Source organism: Oryzias melastigma, linkage group LG3, assembly GCF_002922805.2.
Source record: "Oryzias melastigma strain HK-1 linkage group LG3, ASM292280v2, whole genome shotgun sequence".
NCBI classification, from domain to species: Eukaryota; Metazoa; Chordata; class Actinopteri; order Beloniformes; family Adrianichthyidae; genus Oryzias; species Oryzias melastigma.
In genome coordinates this window covers 10,118,627-10,135,116 of record NC_050514.1, presented here as the reverse complement: position 1 = coordinate 10,135,116, position 16,490 = coordinate 10,118,627, and the positions used below count along the sequence as shown (strand labels likewise).

Genomic DNA, 16,490 nt, shown 5'->3' with positions numbered 1-16,490 from the left:
TCATGCATTGTATTTGTGTGTGTCTCAGTGTAAATTAAGCATACCTCCTAGTGGTTGATGTGCCCCCCTCCTTCTTAGCTTAGTGAAGCACAATCTGCTCTGTCTGAGTCTGTTTAGTGTGTCAGGCAAAAACACACTTATCTACAATTGATGAATCCACTAATCGTCACAAGCTGTATTTATTCCTTGTCCTTTATCAGAATGTCCCTTCACTGAAATGAATACTTAATCTGTTAATACATGTCAAGTCAAGTTATTTTAGCTGCATATGTGTGTGCACTCTCTGTTTGCACTCCCCAGCCCCATACAAGTACACATGTTGGTTGGCCGTAAGGTCAATTCAGCGTCTGTTTTGGGTCACAGAGCACAAAGGCATTGACACAATTTCCCCATAGTAAAACAAAAATCTATATTCCAATTATTTTTTTCACTTTAGCATAAGCTCATTTCAGGTTGTCTTTTAATCATGATTATGTTGCTTTTAGCCAAAATCTAAGAACCTGTGTGGGCTATTTTAGGATATAGTTTGTGCAGAGTGGCAGGAGTTCATCAGAAACTTGTGGGCGGGAATGTTGGCTTGGAGGTAAACCTCCGCTGATATCCCATCATCCCTTTGTTTAAACTCTCTCCTAGTTTCTAGTTCCTTCAACCTAACATTACCAGTGCAACAGAAATAGTGAACAATATCGGAGCTATCCAGCCATACAGTTTTGAGCCAGATGCCAGCTCGGATAAGAAAAATGAAAATGTATCTGGATCTACGTGTCTGCAAGTGGATCATCGGAATGGAGCGGAGCACAGGGACTTTGGCCCGCCCATTTCAGTTTCTATATCACATTTGACAGCTTCCCAATGGCATTTTTACATCTGCGTTTTATTCATCACAATTTGAATAAAGAGATACTCAGAAACACAGCTTAATTATTTTACAAATGTCCATCATGAGGGGAAAAAAATCACGATTTTCATTGAAGTGGGTCTTTAATAGTGTACAAACTTAAGTTCTAATTGATTTTAGCAACAGATTAAAAAAAAGAGTTGTCATTAATAAAACATAGAACAATAAACATAAAAAAGTGTTTACACCAGATGTTTATTTTTGATTTAAATGAAGATGTTTTAATATATAATATTAATTTGCAAATTGCTTTCTTTTGCCACCTGCCCCCTTTGGTTGTTTTGAGGAACTGTAACATTTCTTTTTATTTCTCAATTGTCTTTGAATCAGGTACAGAATACACAAAAGATCTTCTGATTATCTTTACCTATGAAGTTATGTTATGAGCACCCTCATACAATTCTGGTGTACAAACATGATTAACAATATTTTCTCTTTTGCTACATTTATTGCTCAACTGAAACCACACAGTTCTACTGCTGAGATAAAATAAACATGTTTTTTTCTTCAAAAAATCTGCATGCAATTACTGTTACCACAGTGCACGTATCCCTCATGTCAGCATCACTCTTGAATTAATAACTCTTTCAAATTACACAACACAAACTGTTTCAGTTTGATAGAACAGAGTTTTAAAATTGTATTTATTACTTTCATAACAGTAAGAATGTGGCTTCATTTAAAGGCATTTTCCGAGGTCATTTCCTGACAGAGAATGTTTAAATGGCTGCAGCAGTCAGTCAGAAATGATCTGGTATTAAGAAATCTCTTAAAAGGAAATAGCTGCAATTGGTCATGAAAAATTGTGACCAACACAGGAAAGCTGCAAGAGGAAAATAAGAGGAACTGTGGTCACAAGTGCACCTGCACAAACAGTTACCATAATTTATTTAGCTAAAATTTGCCCTGCTTTTTTCCTTCTGTAAAATTCTGTTAAAAAAAAAAAAAAACACAAGATGCAGATCAGTTTAACAATTTCTTGTAAAAGTGAGGTTTCTTTTGACGTATGTTGTGTAGCTTTCTAAGAAGGGATGTTCAGCATAACTTAAATGTATGGTTCATAGTCTCAATCTTGATATTAGTATTTTATTAGTTTACCAACTCACACATAAGATGTTGAATGTTTTTTTTTTTCCAAGAAAATGTTAACTCGTATAAAGCTACATATGATAACATGTGACACAAATGTTACATGTTGTCAGCATAAATGTCAGTATATCACTGAAAAATATGTGATGTGAAGCTGTAGCTCTTCCTGTTATCAGTGTATAGAGCTGTAGGGTGTAACAACACTGAAGTGCCATAAACTTGCAAAGTCTCAGTCAGGACCGAAGAATCAGCTGATAGACAGCTCCTCCATCATGGTGATTGTGTTTGGTCATTGACTCCACACTGTTTATTCTGCCTTCATGCAAGACTATACAGTGGCTCGAAGACTACTCAAATTCCGAAGAAAACTGCTCTGCCATATCACGGTGGTGCAATTTATGCAGCAAAGAGGTGTGAAAGAAAAGCCACAGAAAGCAACTGCAATACAAAATGAAAGCAGCACTTTGCTGGATGTACCATAGCTGACCCAGATAAAGGACAACTTCAGCAGTGAAACAGCACACGGCCATGGTTTTATTCATGAAGACACTTGTCCTTCTAAAGGGCTTTGCTTTAAGCCTTTGACCCTTCGCTAGTATTTATGTTCATGTGTGAGTGCATGGGTGAGGCAGACAGATAGGAGGACATATGTGTCTGTTGCCTCTTGCATAAGATAATGAGTTGAGTTTTTTTTTTTTTTTTTTAATGTTGGGTCATTGTAGTCCCAGATTAGAAGCTATACCCCATTTTGTCAATCTGTGATGTAAATGGGAACTCACTGCTGTCTGTTGACCTAAATCATCACAGCAGGAACATTTAATGCCAGATGAGGACTGATGTTATACAACACAATGACATCCCTGTTACGGACCATGCAACCTAATCTCCAGTTGTTTATTATTAGACTATTTGGCCTGGCAATCCTTTTAGGGATTCAAAAAACAAACTGCTTTAGAAGAAATTTTGCGTCTAAAGAGCAGACTTTAAGCAGAATTTCCATTGACAGAAAATACGATATATTTTACAAAAGTAAACAATCAGAAAACAGGTAGTAAATTAGCAAATATGTTAAATATGTATTTTAAGGGTTAACGGATTATTTCTTTACTTTTGTGTGACAACTTCTGTCCTGCAAGTGATGCACACAGGGAGAAGTTAAATATTTACTGTTTCTCTTTCAAGACCTCTAATACAACAAAATCAACACATGTGGACCGTTGTTGGTCTTTTCCAGTTTGCAGCACCCTCTCTTTATACTGTACATTAAAAGATTAAAAAACAACAACAAGGAATCTTCCAAAACAGGGTTGAATAGTTTCTCTTGGCTCTTGACATGAACCAATAGCAAAAAAAATAAAAAATAAATAAAACATAATTTCTTTTTTTACTGCAACTTTTTTATTTAAATAATACTGCAAGTTATCTCAATAGGAGGAAGGGAAGAACTTGTATGTCAGAAAAATGCACAATAGAACAAATGCTATATCTTAGTAGTACTGGTCAAACGTATTATGGACATCAATAAAGAACAAGATTGATAGTGTGATTGATAGTCTGTCTATGCATGTGCACATTTAAGGTAACCATTTATTGTGTTTTTTCCATCATTTCTGATACATGTATTGCACAAGCTGATATCGCAATGTTGAAACATTTTCGATCTATTTTGCAGACCTACTATAGATGTTTATTGCAACTGAAGCCATATCCAACAACAATAGCACACTGTGAGGCATTTATAAGGACTTTGTGGTGATTTCTAACAATCCTAATTTAAACATTTTGGTTTTTTTTTTAATTAATTCTGACTTAATTTAAATACAAGATCCCTATTATAATACAAGGCAAAATCATGACGGCGCCTGTTATTTCTTTTGCTGAGGCAAGTTTAGGAAAGCCTTCCAGCTTTATTTCAGAGTGTTTACTTATAGACAAGCAACTCAAGAGGAATGTGGAGGAATTTATTAATACTGTAAATGTCAGATTTAACTTTCAGCTTGCCTGAAAAAAGCGTTTTTTATCTGCTTTTTGTTAGATTTGATAAAGATCTGAAAAGAAAGGGTTTAACAGTCTTAAAAGAAACAATACTAGATGGATAAGTGAATCCTTTAACTGAGTGTAATGGGTTAATTGTCCCTTAACGTGTTGAAAAGAGGAGAACAATTTCGGCATTTCAAAAAGTTGTCATGCTTCCACAGAAAACTGTTGAAAATCATCTTAATTTTTCTGAAAGAGGTGATTTTCCCATTACTTTTTAAATTTCCTGCGCGTTGTGTGTTCAAGTTGAAATAATTAAGTTAATGTTTAAAAAACGAATAAAAGTAGAACTATCTATAGTTTTTTGTGAAAGCGTAACAGAAGGTTATTCTGAACAGTTGTTTTCTTTCTCTTCTTTCTGAAGGTCTTTAGATGGCCGTCTGCAGGTCTCCCACAGAAAAGGTCTGCCCCATGTCATCTACTGCCGGCTGTGGCGTTGGCCCGACTTGCAGTCTCACCACGAGCTGCGAGCGGTGGAGCTGTGCGAGTACGCCTTCCATACAAAGAAAGATGAAGTGTGTGTTAACCCATACCACTATCAAAGGGTGGAAACACCAGGTATGACAGCCTCAGGAGCAAATATCACATGCTATTTTCAGAAAGAAACATGAAACACCAGGAGCCATTTTTATCACCTTTCATGGGAGATTGATCGCTAGATATACTCCTTATACTACACATTTTTCCTGTTAAGAGTTTAATCCTTGTTTTTCTAAACAGGTTGTTTATTTTATTTTAATATATTCCATTGATCACATTGTAGTTTTGATGTAATTCAGTGTATGCCCATGTTTTTGTCCTTGTTACAGTTCTCCCCCCGGTGCTCGTGCCCAGACACACTGAAATCCCCAGTGAGTTTCCTCCTCTGGATGACTACAGCCATTCAATCCCTGAAAACACCAACTTCCCTGCTGGCATTGAGCCCCAAAGCAATTACATACCAGGTACCTGGCTTCTGATCACACGGATGTCCCGTCTGAAGTCTGTCAAATCACGTTTGTCACATTCAGGTTGAAGATTTAAGGCCTGATCAAAAAACCTGCACAGATGAACAGCAGGTCTTCAAAGAGGGAGTCAAGAAGTGATATTCTTACCCTTTTATTTTGATGATTATCTCTTCAATGTCTCTCAATCTGTTTCTTTATTCAGTTGACACTCTTAACTATATTTAGTTATAGTAAGATATAGTTAAGTGGAGTGACTCTTGGAGTTGGAACAAAACGACCAACCGACAGCTGATCAGCAACAGCTGAACTGCATGAACCCAAAAATGTTGTGCAACAATTTTAGAAAGAAATAAAGAAGTAGGACTCTATTACATATATTTTAGTTTTTTCTTCTTGTTTAGTTAAATTCCGGAATCATTTCCATCATAAAACGAACTATGTGATTCAGCAATTGATTATTAACTTGGATTGAATTTTAGAACTGATTCATATGATTTTTTCTTCATAGATTTAACAATGTTTCACTTCTTTTTGTGTTTTAAACAAGAAAGTTAAAATCAGGGAAGTGAGAGTTTTTTCTGACACGCACAGGAAATTACTTATTTTCAGAAATTTGCTATTAGGTCTTTCAATGTGTCACTTGTTTTTATCCAACGTGACTTTCATTTACTACTTAAAGTTCTGGTTTCACGCAGATTTTTTTATTCTTGCTGACCTGGTGAATCCAGAAGCCTAATATTAAAGTTGATTTTAGTTTTTCAGTTTCAATCCAGATACTCAATAAACCTCAATCAGGTCTCTGAGATGAAAATGTGATTAAATGTGTTCTGACTGTTTTTGATCTGTCTCAGAAACGCCCCCACCAGGTTACCTCAGCGAGGATGGGGAGACCAGCGATCACCAGATGACCCACAGCATGGACACCAGCTCCCCAAACCTGTCACCTAACCCCGTTTCACCCACACACAGTAATTTAGGTAACTGTGTGAGTGTGTTGAAGTGTGTTTTCCTTTTTCCCCTGTCTGTCTTTACTTACGTGGAAAATCTTTCAAGAGTGTTCCTCCCCAGAGGGAATTCTCTTGTTTGGTTTAGCACCGTTTTTGTTAGCGGAAACTAGGTAATGAATGAAACCTTTGTCTTCTCGCTCACCATCTGAGCTATTAAACAGGCCAAGACACCACTCAACCCACACTAACACTAATAACAAGATCCTACGCTTATTCTGTTCGAACGGGAAAACTCCAAAGAGGCTTTTCTGACGAAATAACAAAAGCTCTCCGGTTTCAAAAACACGAGTTCTCCTCTGGACTTCAAAGGCAAGATGGAGAAGTCATTAAAGATTGTTCCACGCTGTGGAGAAAATGACCAGAACCAGTAGAACCAAGTGAAAACAGCCACAGATTAGCGTGTCATTTAGCCATTTAGTTCCTGGCATCCCATCAGTGAGCGCTGACTTCCCGCCTTTTGTCTGCTGAAAGCTTCGGGTAAACATGGGTGTAACATTTTGTGACACATCCTCTTTTTTCAGTTCTTTTTTGCCTCTCTCCGTAGTGATTGTTTTTCAGTTTTCCTTCCTTAATTTCACATTTTGTGTGAAGCACACGTGTTTTATTATTAACATATTCATTGCCTGTCATTCTGCTGGCTTTTGCATTCTGAATGTTAATCGTACAGAGGTCTGTTTTCTTTCTTTCTGTTTAACTTTGATATAAACCAACTGCACGTATGTTTCTCCACTTAAGACCTTCAGCCAGTGACATACTGTGAGCCGGCCTTCTGGTGCTCTATTTCATACTACGAACTGAACCAACGAGTTGGAGAGACTTTCCACGCCTCTCAGCCCTCCCTGACAGTGGACGGCTTCACAGACCCCTCCAACTCTGAGCGCTTTTGCCTTGGTTTACTGTCCAACGTCAACCGCAATGCGGCGGTGGAGTTAACGCGCAGACACATTGGTAAGGCCCATTACCCAGACCAGAGGTTTTTATTTATTTTCTCAAGTTTGATAAAACTCTTTCTGTCTGTGCTGCTCCTGATGTCATCGTGGCTTTCATCTCACACTTCTATTGTTTCTCTGTTTGTCTCCAAGGCCGGGGCGTGCGGCTGTACTACATCGGAGGAGAAGTGTTTGCGGAGTGTCTCAGTGATAGCGCTATATTTGTTCAGAGTCCCAACTGTAATCAGCGTTATGGTTGGCACCCCGCCACAGTCTGCAAGATCCCTCCAGGTTTGTGTCTTGAAGCCAGAAACTGAGGGGAAGGGGGCATAAGGAAGCACTATCATTGGAGCAAAGGAGACTTTGAAGAAGTCTGAACCAATCTCTTCCGCATGTGTACTTTTCCTTTTAAGCAGATAATGGTAAACAGATGGATAGGATCTCTGTGATCCAAATAAAAGTTTTGCAAAATAGACACAATACTGTTTAAAATATCAGAATAGAAATGTGGTTGTTTCACTGGTACTATTACATCTCGCTGCTGTAGTAATGACATGTTTGAAAGCGTGTTGGTGACTGGAGGCAAAAAGAAAACACTTTTGGATAGAACTATGACTAAGACTGGTAATTAATGCTTTGGCTTGTTTCAAATATCCCTGTGGCTTAGGGTGACGTAATGTGAGCATGAATCACTGACCAGACCGTGTTCTTTAATACATAAGGTTGGATATGAGCAGAGCAGATTTCATTGACTCAGTCAGCACCAAAAATGGAATGTTGTCTCATTCAGAACAGTAGCAGCAAAGATGGGTCCTTGTATTTTTCGGACTAAAAGACACACTGGAGTACAAGTTGCACTTTTGGGAGAAGAGTGCAACGCTTCTGAACAACTCTGCCAAGCTCGGCGTAATGTGCACACGCGTTCAAGAACGCACTCTACGCAGTTTCATGAATGCACATCTAGCTGGTAGTGTTCACACCGGACCAGCGCCACACATGCAGGTAGCAGTACAAAGCAGATTCTTCTTCTTTTGTGTTTTTCCTGTTTATTATCACTCCTACGATTAGCCACCTACAATAGGAAGAGGCTCAGAATGAAGTCAAAGCAGTGAAAATCACACAAATCTTGCTCCAGGTTTTTTGTTTTTACAGCTCTGTTTTTTCCAATAAATATCCGTCAATTGTTAAACGTCTCCTTTGTGATCATGTGTACAATGGTTGGTACCTCCATGTTTTGAAGCATTCACCACCCACACGTCTCTACCAAACCCGAGTCCCTGATTGGTCACAGATCCATGTTGCTACGATTCAGTGTGAAAAAGTTGAACCAGGTTGAACATTTAGCACACGATCAATGACCGCCCCATTTGTACGTAGAGCCCGTGATTTGACCTAAAAACTTGTGTATCAATGAGCAATTACATGCGTTCCAGACGCAGAACGCCAAAATTCTGGTCTGAGCGTGTTTGCAAAGACTTTTCATTGAAATTGTTCGCTTAAACGCGAGTCGTCAAATTTGCATCCACTGCCTCTTTTTCGTGGTGCGTCAAAGTCGATGCTCAATGCTTGTCCAAAAACATGTTTATAAACTAGATGCTCTTATGACGCGTGGGAGGAGCTTCTGTGAAAGCTATTTATTTATGTATTTATTTTGAAGAGGTCTACAAAAGCATGTGTAAGCATGTCTCCATAAAACCTTCTGGGTACGACCAAGAAAAGAGTTCATTACTGGCCGCACATATTTAGAAAATGTCGTGCGAATAGTCAATTTCTTTTTATTTTTTTAAGGTAATCTTTACCTTTTACTCCAGTAACTGTGTCTGGATGACGGCACTTTCAGCAGAACTACTGCGTCTCTGTAACCTAGTGTGAGTTGCTGTTCCGCACTAGTCAGAGGAAGGAAACAATAAAAACAAGAGTAATAATGTATTGATGCAAATAAGAAAAATATTAAGTTCAGGAGGAAAACGATCACATTCTCCTCCATGTTTGTTTTGGACGGTGATTCTTCTTCTGCATTAATGTCAGTAGCAAATTCTGATACACTCACCTACAGTGCCCTCTGGTGGTTGTTAGTGGGAAACAACTGCTAAAGGGCAACTGGTTATTATTGAGAAATTGCGAATATATGAGCTAATTTATGTTTTAAAAAATCCCACATAAGTCACTCTTGAGTATGTCGCATCCCTGGCCAAACTATGCCCAAAAACATGACTTATACTCCAAAAAATATAGGATGGCGCTCCTGTCTGTGTCTGAATGAGTAATTGAGATGAATATTCAGCAAAATAATAACAGGAAGGCATAAATGCTGCTAAAACAATCAGCCTGAAAGATTTTTGTAATATTAGCGATAAAACACGGAATGCTGGGAGTTTTTCCAAATGTGGAATAATTGAAGTTGATTGTTGTAAACTGGATGATTTGGAACAGATGTGCTCTGGTTGTGTCATCACAACTGTGACTGGTAGAGCCCACATCATTCACCGCACCACTATTCTGAGGCTGGTTTCCCTTGTTAACATGCACTGTGGGGGGAAAATACACATTGTTTTTTCCTTTGCACAGTGGTTTGTTTACTTTATTGGTTGATATGTGTTTTTTTAAGTTTACAGCCGCAATCCTATTTACTGAAGTAATTTTAGTTCCGAACAGGAGTTTGAGTTAAACACTGTCAGATTAACAAAAGCCTCAGAAGTGAGAGGGAGTTTTGTTTTATAGAAATGCTCCTTGTGTTTCCTCCAGGATGTAACCTGAAGATCTTCAACAACCAGGAGTTTGCCGCCCTCCTGGCTCAGTCCGTCAACCAGGGCTTCGAGGCCGTGTATCAGCTTACCAGGATGTGCACTATCCGCATGAGCTTCGTGAAGGGCTGGGGAGCTGAATACAGGTGAGCTGCAGGACAACTGTTACTGCCATTTCAGCACTAATCGGTGCTGATGAGCAAAGACTCAGCCTTTTAGAGGGCAGTTGAGTAAACACAGACAAGATACTGTGAATCACATCCAGCCACCCTCGCTCACAGGCACCTTCTCACACTCTGGTGAATCCAGCGCATGACGTCAGGGAAGTCTCCTCAGCAGACAAGCCGCACTTGTCGTGACAGACTATTTTTAAACACACATGCTTTGTGTCAAAAAGATGTCAGACTTTCCCTCTTCTGGCGCTCTGTTTTCCACACAGTCTGACTCTTCACAGCGTCTGACTCACTGATAGTACGAGAGGAGGAAATGTAATTAAAGGGGAGCGTAGGATCGGCCCTAAAGTTGGGCCTGCGTGAGATTTCCACAAGGGAGAGTTTTGTGCTGCGAGCGGCTGCTCTCCATTCCTGTCCAGACCAGACGCTGACATGTGGAGACACTTAAAAAACAGGATTCAGGTTACGTGATCAGACAGGCCTCTTTCCACTCCACCTCCACCTAACTTTCTCTGTTTCACTACAGATCTGCTTTAGCTCCTTTGTCCCTCCACCTTCTTGTCATTCAGTTCACAAGAATGAATACTTTACAGTAGCTGATGTAACAAAGCATTTGAAACTGTTTTTTAGTGTTACATCTGGGAGAGAAGGTGAGGCACTGCTCACTTTATTACAAACCTTCTGCATCATTCTGTGTTTCAGTCAGCTCGATGAGACCTTCAAGCTGTTTAATCAGCTATTTTTATTACTGCCTCAAGATGTGAAACATCTGGATCCAAACCCTCAATCATCAAAGCTTCCTTAAATAGTTCAGCCCCACTGTTCTCATAATCAGCCCCAGTATGTCCTGTCCATTCTGAGGTCCGAATGAACACAAGAATTGTAAAGATAGAGGAAAGAGAAATAAAATCATGTCACAAATGAAAGTTTGAAAAGGGGTTATAAAGAACAGTCCTCTTCAAATATCAGACTGAAGAATTCTCAAGAATACACTGGATTTGGGCTTTTTTGCAATTTAAAAAACTGTAGATTAAAAATGTGCATTTTGTCCTTCTGACGACATTATTGTCTCTTTATTGTTCAAACCTTGAATTGTGTTGATTTAATAGTACTCCATTTTTTGATCTCATTGGCATTCAGATTGGGCCGTATTGTTTCTTTAAATGTGTCATTTTGGAACAAAAGTTCTTAGAAATTGCTAAATGTTCTGTTCTTGAACCATTGCTTTAGTAACCCTTACAGAGGCTGCAGGCATGCTGTGATGTGGAGAAAGAAAATCAACACTCATGAGCAGAAATCCATCTGATTTATGTGGAGGGGTGGCCTACAGGTCACTGACACGGACCTTTAGCTGGACAGTCATTAGTTCAAGTCCCAATTCTGACATGAAAAAATCCAAATGGGACAGAAGCCCAATAATGGCATTTGTTAACGCCACTGTAAACCCTTGAGCAAGGCTCTTAAGTGGAGCTGCTCAGTGAACACAGGTTGAACTGTGTGTCTTCCAGGTGAAAAGAGTTAAATCTCAATGGATATCTGTTATACAAACAAAGGCTTAATAACCTTTAAAGTTTGGGGTTCAGACGGTGACTCTAGTTTTGTATAAATGTGAAAAACATCTTCTGTGATTAGGTCTAGCGCTAGACAAAGCAAACTTCACTGTCTTATTAAAGCAGTTTAATGACGCGGTGCAACAATAATCCCCATAATTTCACAGAAAAGTGGAAGCCTCGTGTTACCAAATACCAGGAAGTTCAGCTGCAGCTCAGAATAGATCCCGTTTTATAGCATTTGTTCAATATCAGAGCTAAAATCGATCAGCTGTTTGTTTTTCCAGGACTTGATGTGTTTACTTACACCCAGAGCGGCTGGTTCTGCATGCTCACCATCTGTTGTCTGCCTGGCAGGCGGCAGACAGTGACCAGCACCCCCTGCTGGATCGAGCTCCACCTGAACGGCCCGCTGCAGTGGCTCGACAAGGTGCTGACACAGATGGGCTCCCCAAGCATCCACTGCTCCAGCGTCTCCTAGGGGGGGGGCTTCCCCGCCCCACCATGAAACTGAACACACAGATAGGAAGAGCAGCACGAGAACTACAAGACGACGCGCCTCTCATCCAGCCACTGTTTGTCCCTCCTCGCTGCCAGTAGCACTTTTTTATTTCTTAGTTGCAAAAGGGGACAAGTGCATTAATGCAGTATCAGTTTAGGAGGATCTCATTTTTTTGAAGGTCATTGTTGTTTTTTGGCATCTCACAGCTGGAAAAGCAGAATTATTTTTTTATTTCTTGTTTTTTTTATTGTTTATAGTTGTTGTATACATTTTACACTCAAGTATCATAAAAAAAGAATAGAAATAAGCAATTGTTCACACTTTAATGCATTGTTCCCTTTGAAAAATGTGTAATTATGAGCCCTTACTTGACTTTGTTTCTGTGTTTGGGATTTGACTGGTTAGGAAAACTTGCTCAAATGGGCCAGAATGTAAAATATTTTACTTTTAAATACTCTATAAAAGCATTTACTGCAAACTTAGTATACATTTGTGATAGCAAACAAGACAGACTTATAGCCTGATGTTTAGTGTTATAAATACATAAAAAACAATGTTAAAAATGGATCCATATCCTAACAAAAATGTTATGCTGGAAGTGTAAATTATTAGTACTTTATTGAGTATTTAAAGTTGATGGAATTCATCAAAAGCCACTAGGAGGAACAGGATATTTAGAAAAACTTTGTTGTCAAAGCACAGTTGATGCTCATCTTTATTAAAAGATTCTGCATAAATTAAAAAAAAACCTTTGTAGATTTGCAAAATACTTTTTGTTTTCTTTTATAATATATGAAATGCATCGGAAAAGGACTTAAAACACATGACATACTGTATTTTTCTGATTCATTTCAGGTGTTGTAATGAGCACACATGTGATCCTTGATCCTTTTGTAAGCCATACTGACTTTAGACACACAGGACAAAGAAAATGACTTAGATATAATCCAGTAGATAAACTGAATGATGAATTTAAAGTCTGCTTTGCTACTAAGTATTTTTTTAATGAAATAAGACGAGAACTTTGTCCACTTTATGCATGATGTGGTGAATCAGCGCTGGCTGGTTGTATTTTTGTAGCTGGTTGGGCTGAAGCAGTCTGACTACGAAGCTCAGCGTTTCACAAAGGGAACTGTTTATAAACTCATACATGCATGTACAAATCTGCAAAATCACATTTAACGTCTCAGTTTTGAAAAGTAATTGTACATATGCAACGGTTTTAAAACGACAACCCTTTTGTTGTTGATGTTTTTTTTTCCTAGCAGGACGTCAAAGCTAAAGCAGCGCGGCGATAAAAGCGTCACTGAAATAGAAGAGCGTAGTGGTAGCTTTGTTCCTTGTGACCCCCTGCTGCTGCGGTGGAAGTGGGCCGACTTCCCTCTGGTTTGAACATTCAGACAAACGCTCAGCGGGTGAACACGAACAACATTTGGATTCTTTTGTTTTTTGTGTGTTTTGGTTTACTCTTGATGCTTGTGCTGAGCGATAAGATGTAAGTCTGGTATCCTGCCACACGTCCGTCTGATTTAAGGACCGCAGACTGTAGCATCTACCAGTCTGAGTCCAACTGCTTCTAGTGTCCTTAAACTTCGATGATGAGGTCTTTAACCCCATGACTCGTGTAATTACCCAGAGGGAAAGACAACTTCATCATTTTTATTATTAAATCTGCAAGTTTATAGTGTTTTCTCCCTGTTTCAATTGTTCACTGTTAGTCATGAATTACGCTTCTCTGATCTGAATTTGTCTTTTTTTAGATTTTGATTGTGAGATAGTTTTTGCCTAAAAAAGTGAATGCTTATGTTGTGTATTAATGTTGGTCTCTTAATAAAATATATAACCTGTGGTTAAAACATGTCACTGTCTAGCTTTGTTTAAAGACAAGTCAGAGTGGGTCACAACTTTTGTGTTTTTTCATTATTTTCCTTTGATAATTGTAGTCTTTAATCTGAAAAGACACATTTAAAATCTGAACTGGATTGTATGGTTCAGCAAACTTTGTTAGCTAAACTTGCAGCTAATAGTTCTGAAGAAATGTTAGCGTGCAAAACCGGTCTATTCTTTTAGGCTTTAAGTATTTCCTCGTCTGGGGTAAATCATTTTCTCTTCAGAAGCATTTGCAGTAATTACAGGCCTGCAGCAGACACTATTGTTTTCAGTGAATTCACAGGCATGACTGCTGTCACAGTGGGACAACCTTTCTATGAATGTCAGAGCAGAATTATTTTTACTCCTTTTTAACTGAATCATTTTATTACAAAAATATGATTTTGTTTTCTTTGATTGTTCATATTTCAGTTGCTTCAAATCAGTTTTGCCAACATTCATTATTTTTCAGCTTTTGGATGAAAAAGTTGTGAAGCGTAAAGTACTATCCAGTATGTATTAGTACACACATTCACTAGAATGATCAGCCTTCTCAAAACAAGTTAAAAATATAGAATGACAGATAATTTTCCTTGTTTTAAGTTAAAAAAAATTCCCATTGTAACTAGTAGAACTGGTCTTTGTACGATTTCTTTAAAAACAAGTTGGGATTTCCTGCCCTTTTATCACTAAATCAAGTCTTTAAATAAATAAGCACTCGTGTTTAGGAATAGTGCTCTGCTATTTGGAAACATTATGCCCCTAAAACAGGCGATTATTGGTAAAAAGTTTGTGTATTTATACACTTTTCTTACAAATATGTTTTATTTTAAGTGCAACAACTGTCCAATTGTCCTTATTTCAACACCATATTTATCTATAAGAGCAGAATCACACATTTCAACGTAAAATTATTGTCTTTAAATGATATGTGTTAAATTGAAACCATACAGTTTCTCCAAAACAACAAAGTTTGTTTCTTGAAATTTGACCACATCACAAAAAAAAAAATCAGTTTAAAAGTGACTATACGATACAAGGTCAAAGTGACTATATTATATAAAGTAAAAATAAGTAAATACTAAGATCGAAGGACTCAACAAGACATTCAAGACTTAAAACAACTTAATGAGAAGTTACTAGTGTTATAGTTCTAACTTAAATTAAATTTCATAGGATATAAAACTAGAAAACACAAAAACTATTGATTTGTTGTTTTTTAGTGTACATTTGGTACACTGATGTAGAAGCTTATCCAGCTAAATAAAAGTACCTCTCTCATATATGAACTGCAAATACTGATTCTTAAGACGTTTAAAAAAATTGTTTGTTTTTTTTGTTTAGCATGAAACAAAAATTATAAAGAAAGTTTATCAGTGAAAGAAGTATCTTACTTTAAGAATCTATTAGTGACTAGATTTTTTTCTTAAGAGTTCTTTATAAGACCTTTTTTCTTACCCAGTTTTGTTTGATTATTTACAGAAAATCTGCCAATACGGTGAGAATTGTATTTATTTATTTCTAGGGGTCTGGTTTTTTAGCGTGGACAAGTCTGCTGAGAGAGTTCAGGCTGCACAAAGACCACACACTGACATCAAACCAGATGGTAAAGTATAGGTAAATAATGAATGCTTGTTCCACACATTCATATCAAATAATGATGTCTGCTTCTCTGGTAACCCCTGATGTCACGGAAGTTTGATGTTCCCTTCTTTCAATATTACAGATATGGCTATCGGCTTACTGATTATCCTTTTATTTGGAATAACTAGTCGATGACAGGGAAACAATCGGTGAAATCACTGATTAAATCAAACTTTAAAAGCGTTCTGCAGAGGAAACGACCCTATACTGTTCTCACAAACATCAATAAATGTGAGGATTTGTCACAGAATCTCATCCAATACTCTTAACGTCATAGGATTCAAGTCCTATCGTGCTATGAACCCTCTGATCTCCGTTCCACATCACTTCATCAACATCCGAGACGTTCGTGCCGCAGACTCCTGCATGATTTCTGCCTGAGTTTCACCCCAGACACGCTTTCAATTATTAACTCTAGTCTGCAGGAAAGTCAAACACAGGGCAAATATGAATCATTTACAAAGACTACAAGGCTTGTAGGCCGGATAAGCGTCTGCAAGAACTAAAACTCCTGCGAGAAGCTGATATTTTAAGGTTAACGGCATCTGTTAATGTTGAGCTTGAAGTTTTTTTTCCAGAAAATATTTTGTAGACATATTTGTGAAGGTCGGTGAATTCAAAATAATATGTGCAAAATAATCTTTACCTTCCTTTTCTTACCTAACATAGATGTAATGACGTTTTTAAATAAGTGCATCAATAAACAGCTGAAGGGCATCATGACTTTACTCTGCATTAATCCTTATTTTTTCAAAACCATTTTATTTGATCTAGTAAATTAAAGCATAATATTTATTTTAATTTTACAATATTTCCATTTTCCTGCAATGTAGCTCCACTTCTACTGATGCAACTATAGTATGACATATATGACATATTCTTTCTCCATTGTGCTCCTCTCAGTTGACCCGAGTTCTTTCACCCGTCTTAGTTCAACAGCGCCATCTGTTGGACAAATATAGCAAACTCAGTGTGACTTTTCAACAGTCTTTGCTCAAGTTGTTGAACGATTAATACCATAAAGTTCATGTCTCTAAACAACTTATAGTCCTTTGTTTATAAATGAGTTAATGCATTTGATGGTTTAAAGCAGGAATGTCA

General features: G+C 37.9%; 1 protein-coding gene across 1 annotated transcript in view; it reads left to right on the top strand.

Moving 5' to 3' along the window:
- smad3a (SMAD family member 3a) overlaps positions 1-13,732 on the top strand; it is a 29,677-nt gene extending 15,945 nt beyond the window's left edge. The window contains exons 2-8 of the mRNA XM_024295728.1: positions 4,389-4,582; positions 4,834-4,968; positions 5,823-5,948; positions 6,714-6,926; positions 7,061-7,198; positions 9,653-9,797; positions 11,732-13,732. Coding sequence (XP_024151496.1) covers positions 4,389-4,582; positions 4,834-4,968; positions 5,823-5,948; positions 6,714-6,926; positions 7,061-7,198; positions 9,653-9,797; positions 11,732-11,855 — 1,075 coding nt within the window. The 3' untranslated portion in view covers positions 11,856-13,732. The remainder of the gene's footprint in view (positions 1-4,388; positions 4,583-4,833; positions 4,969-5,822; positions 5,949-6,713; positions 6,927-7,060; positions 7,199-9,652; positions 9,798-11,731) is intronic.
- Positions 13,733-16,490: the final 2,758 nt, after the last annotated feature.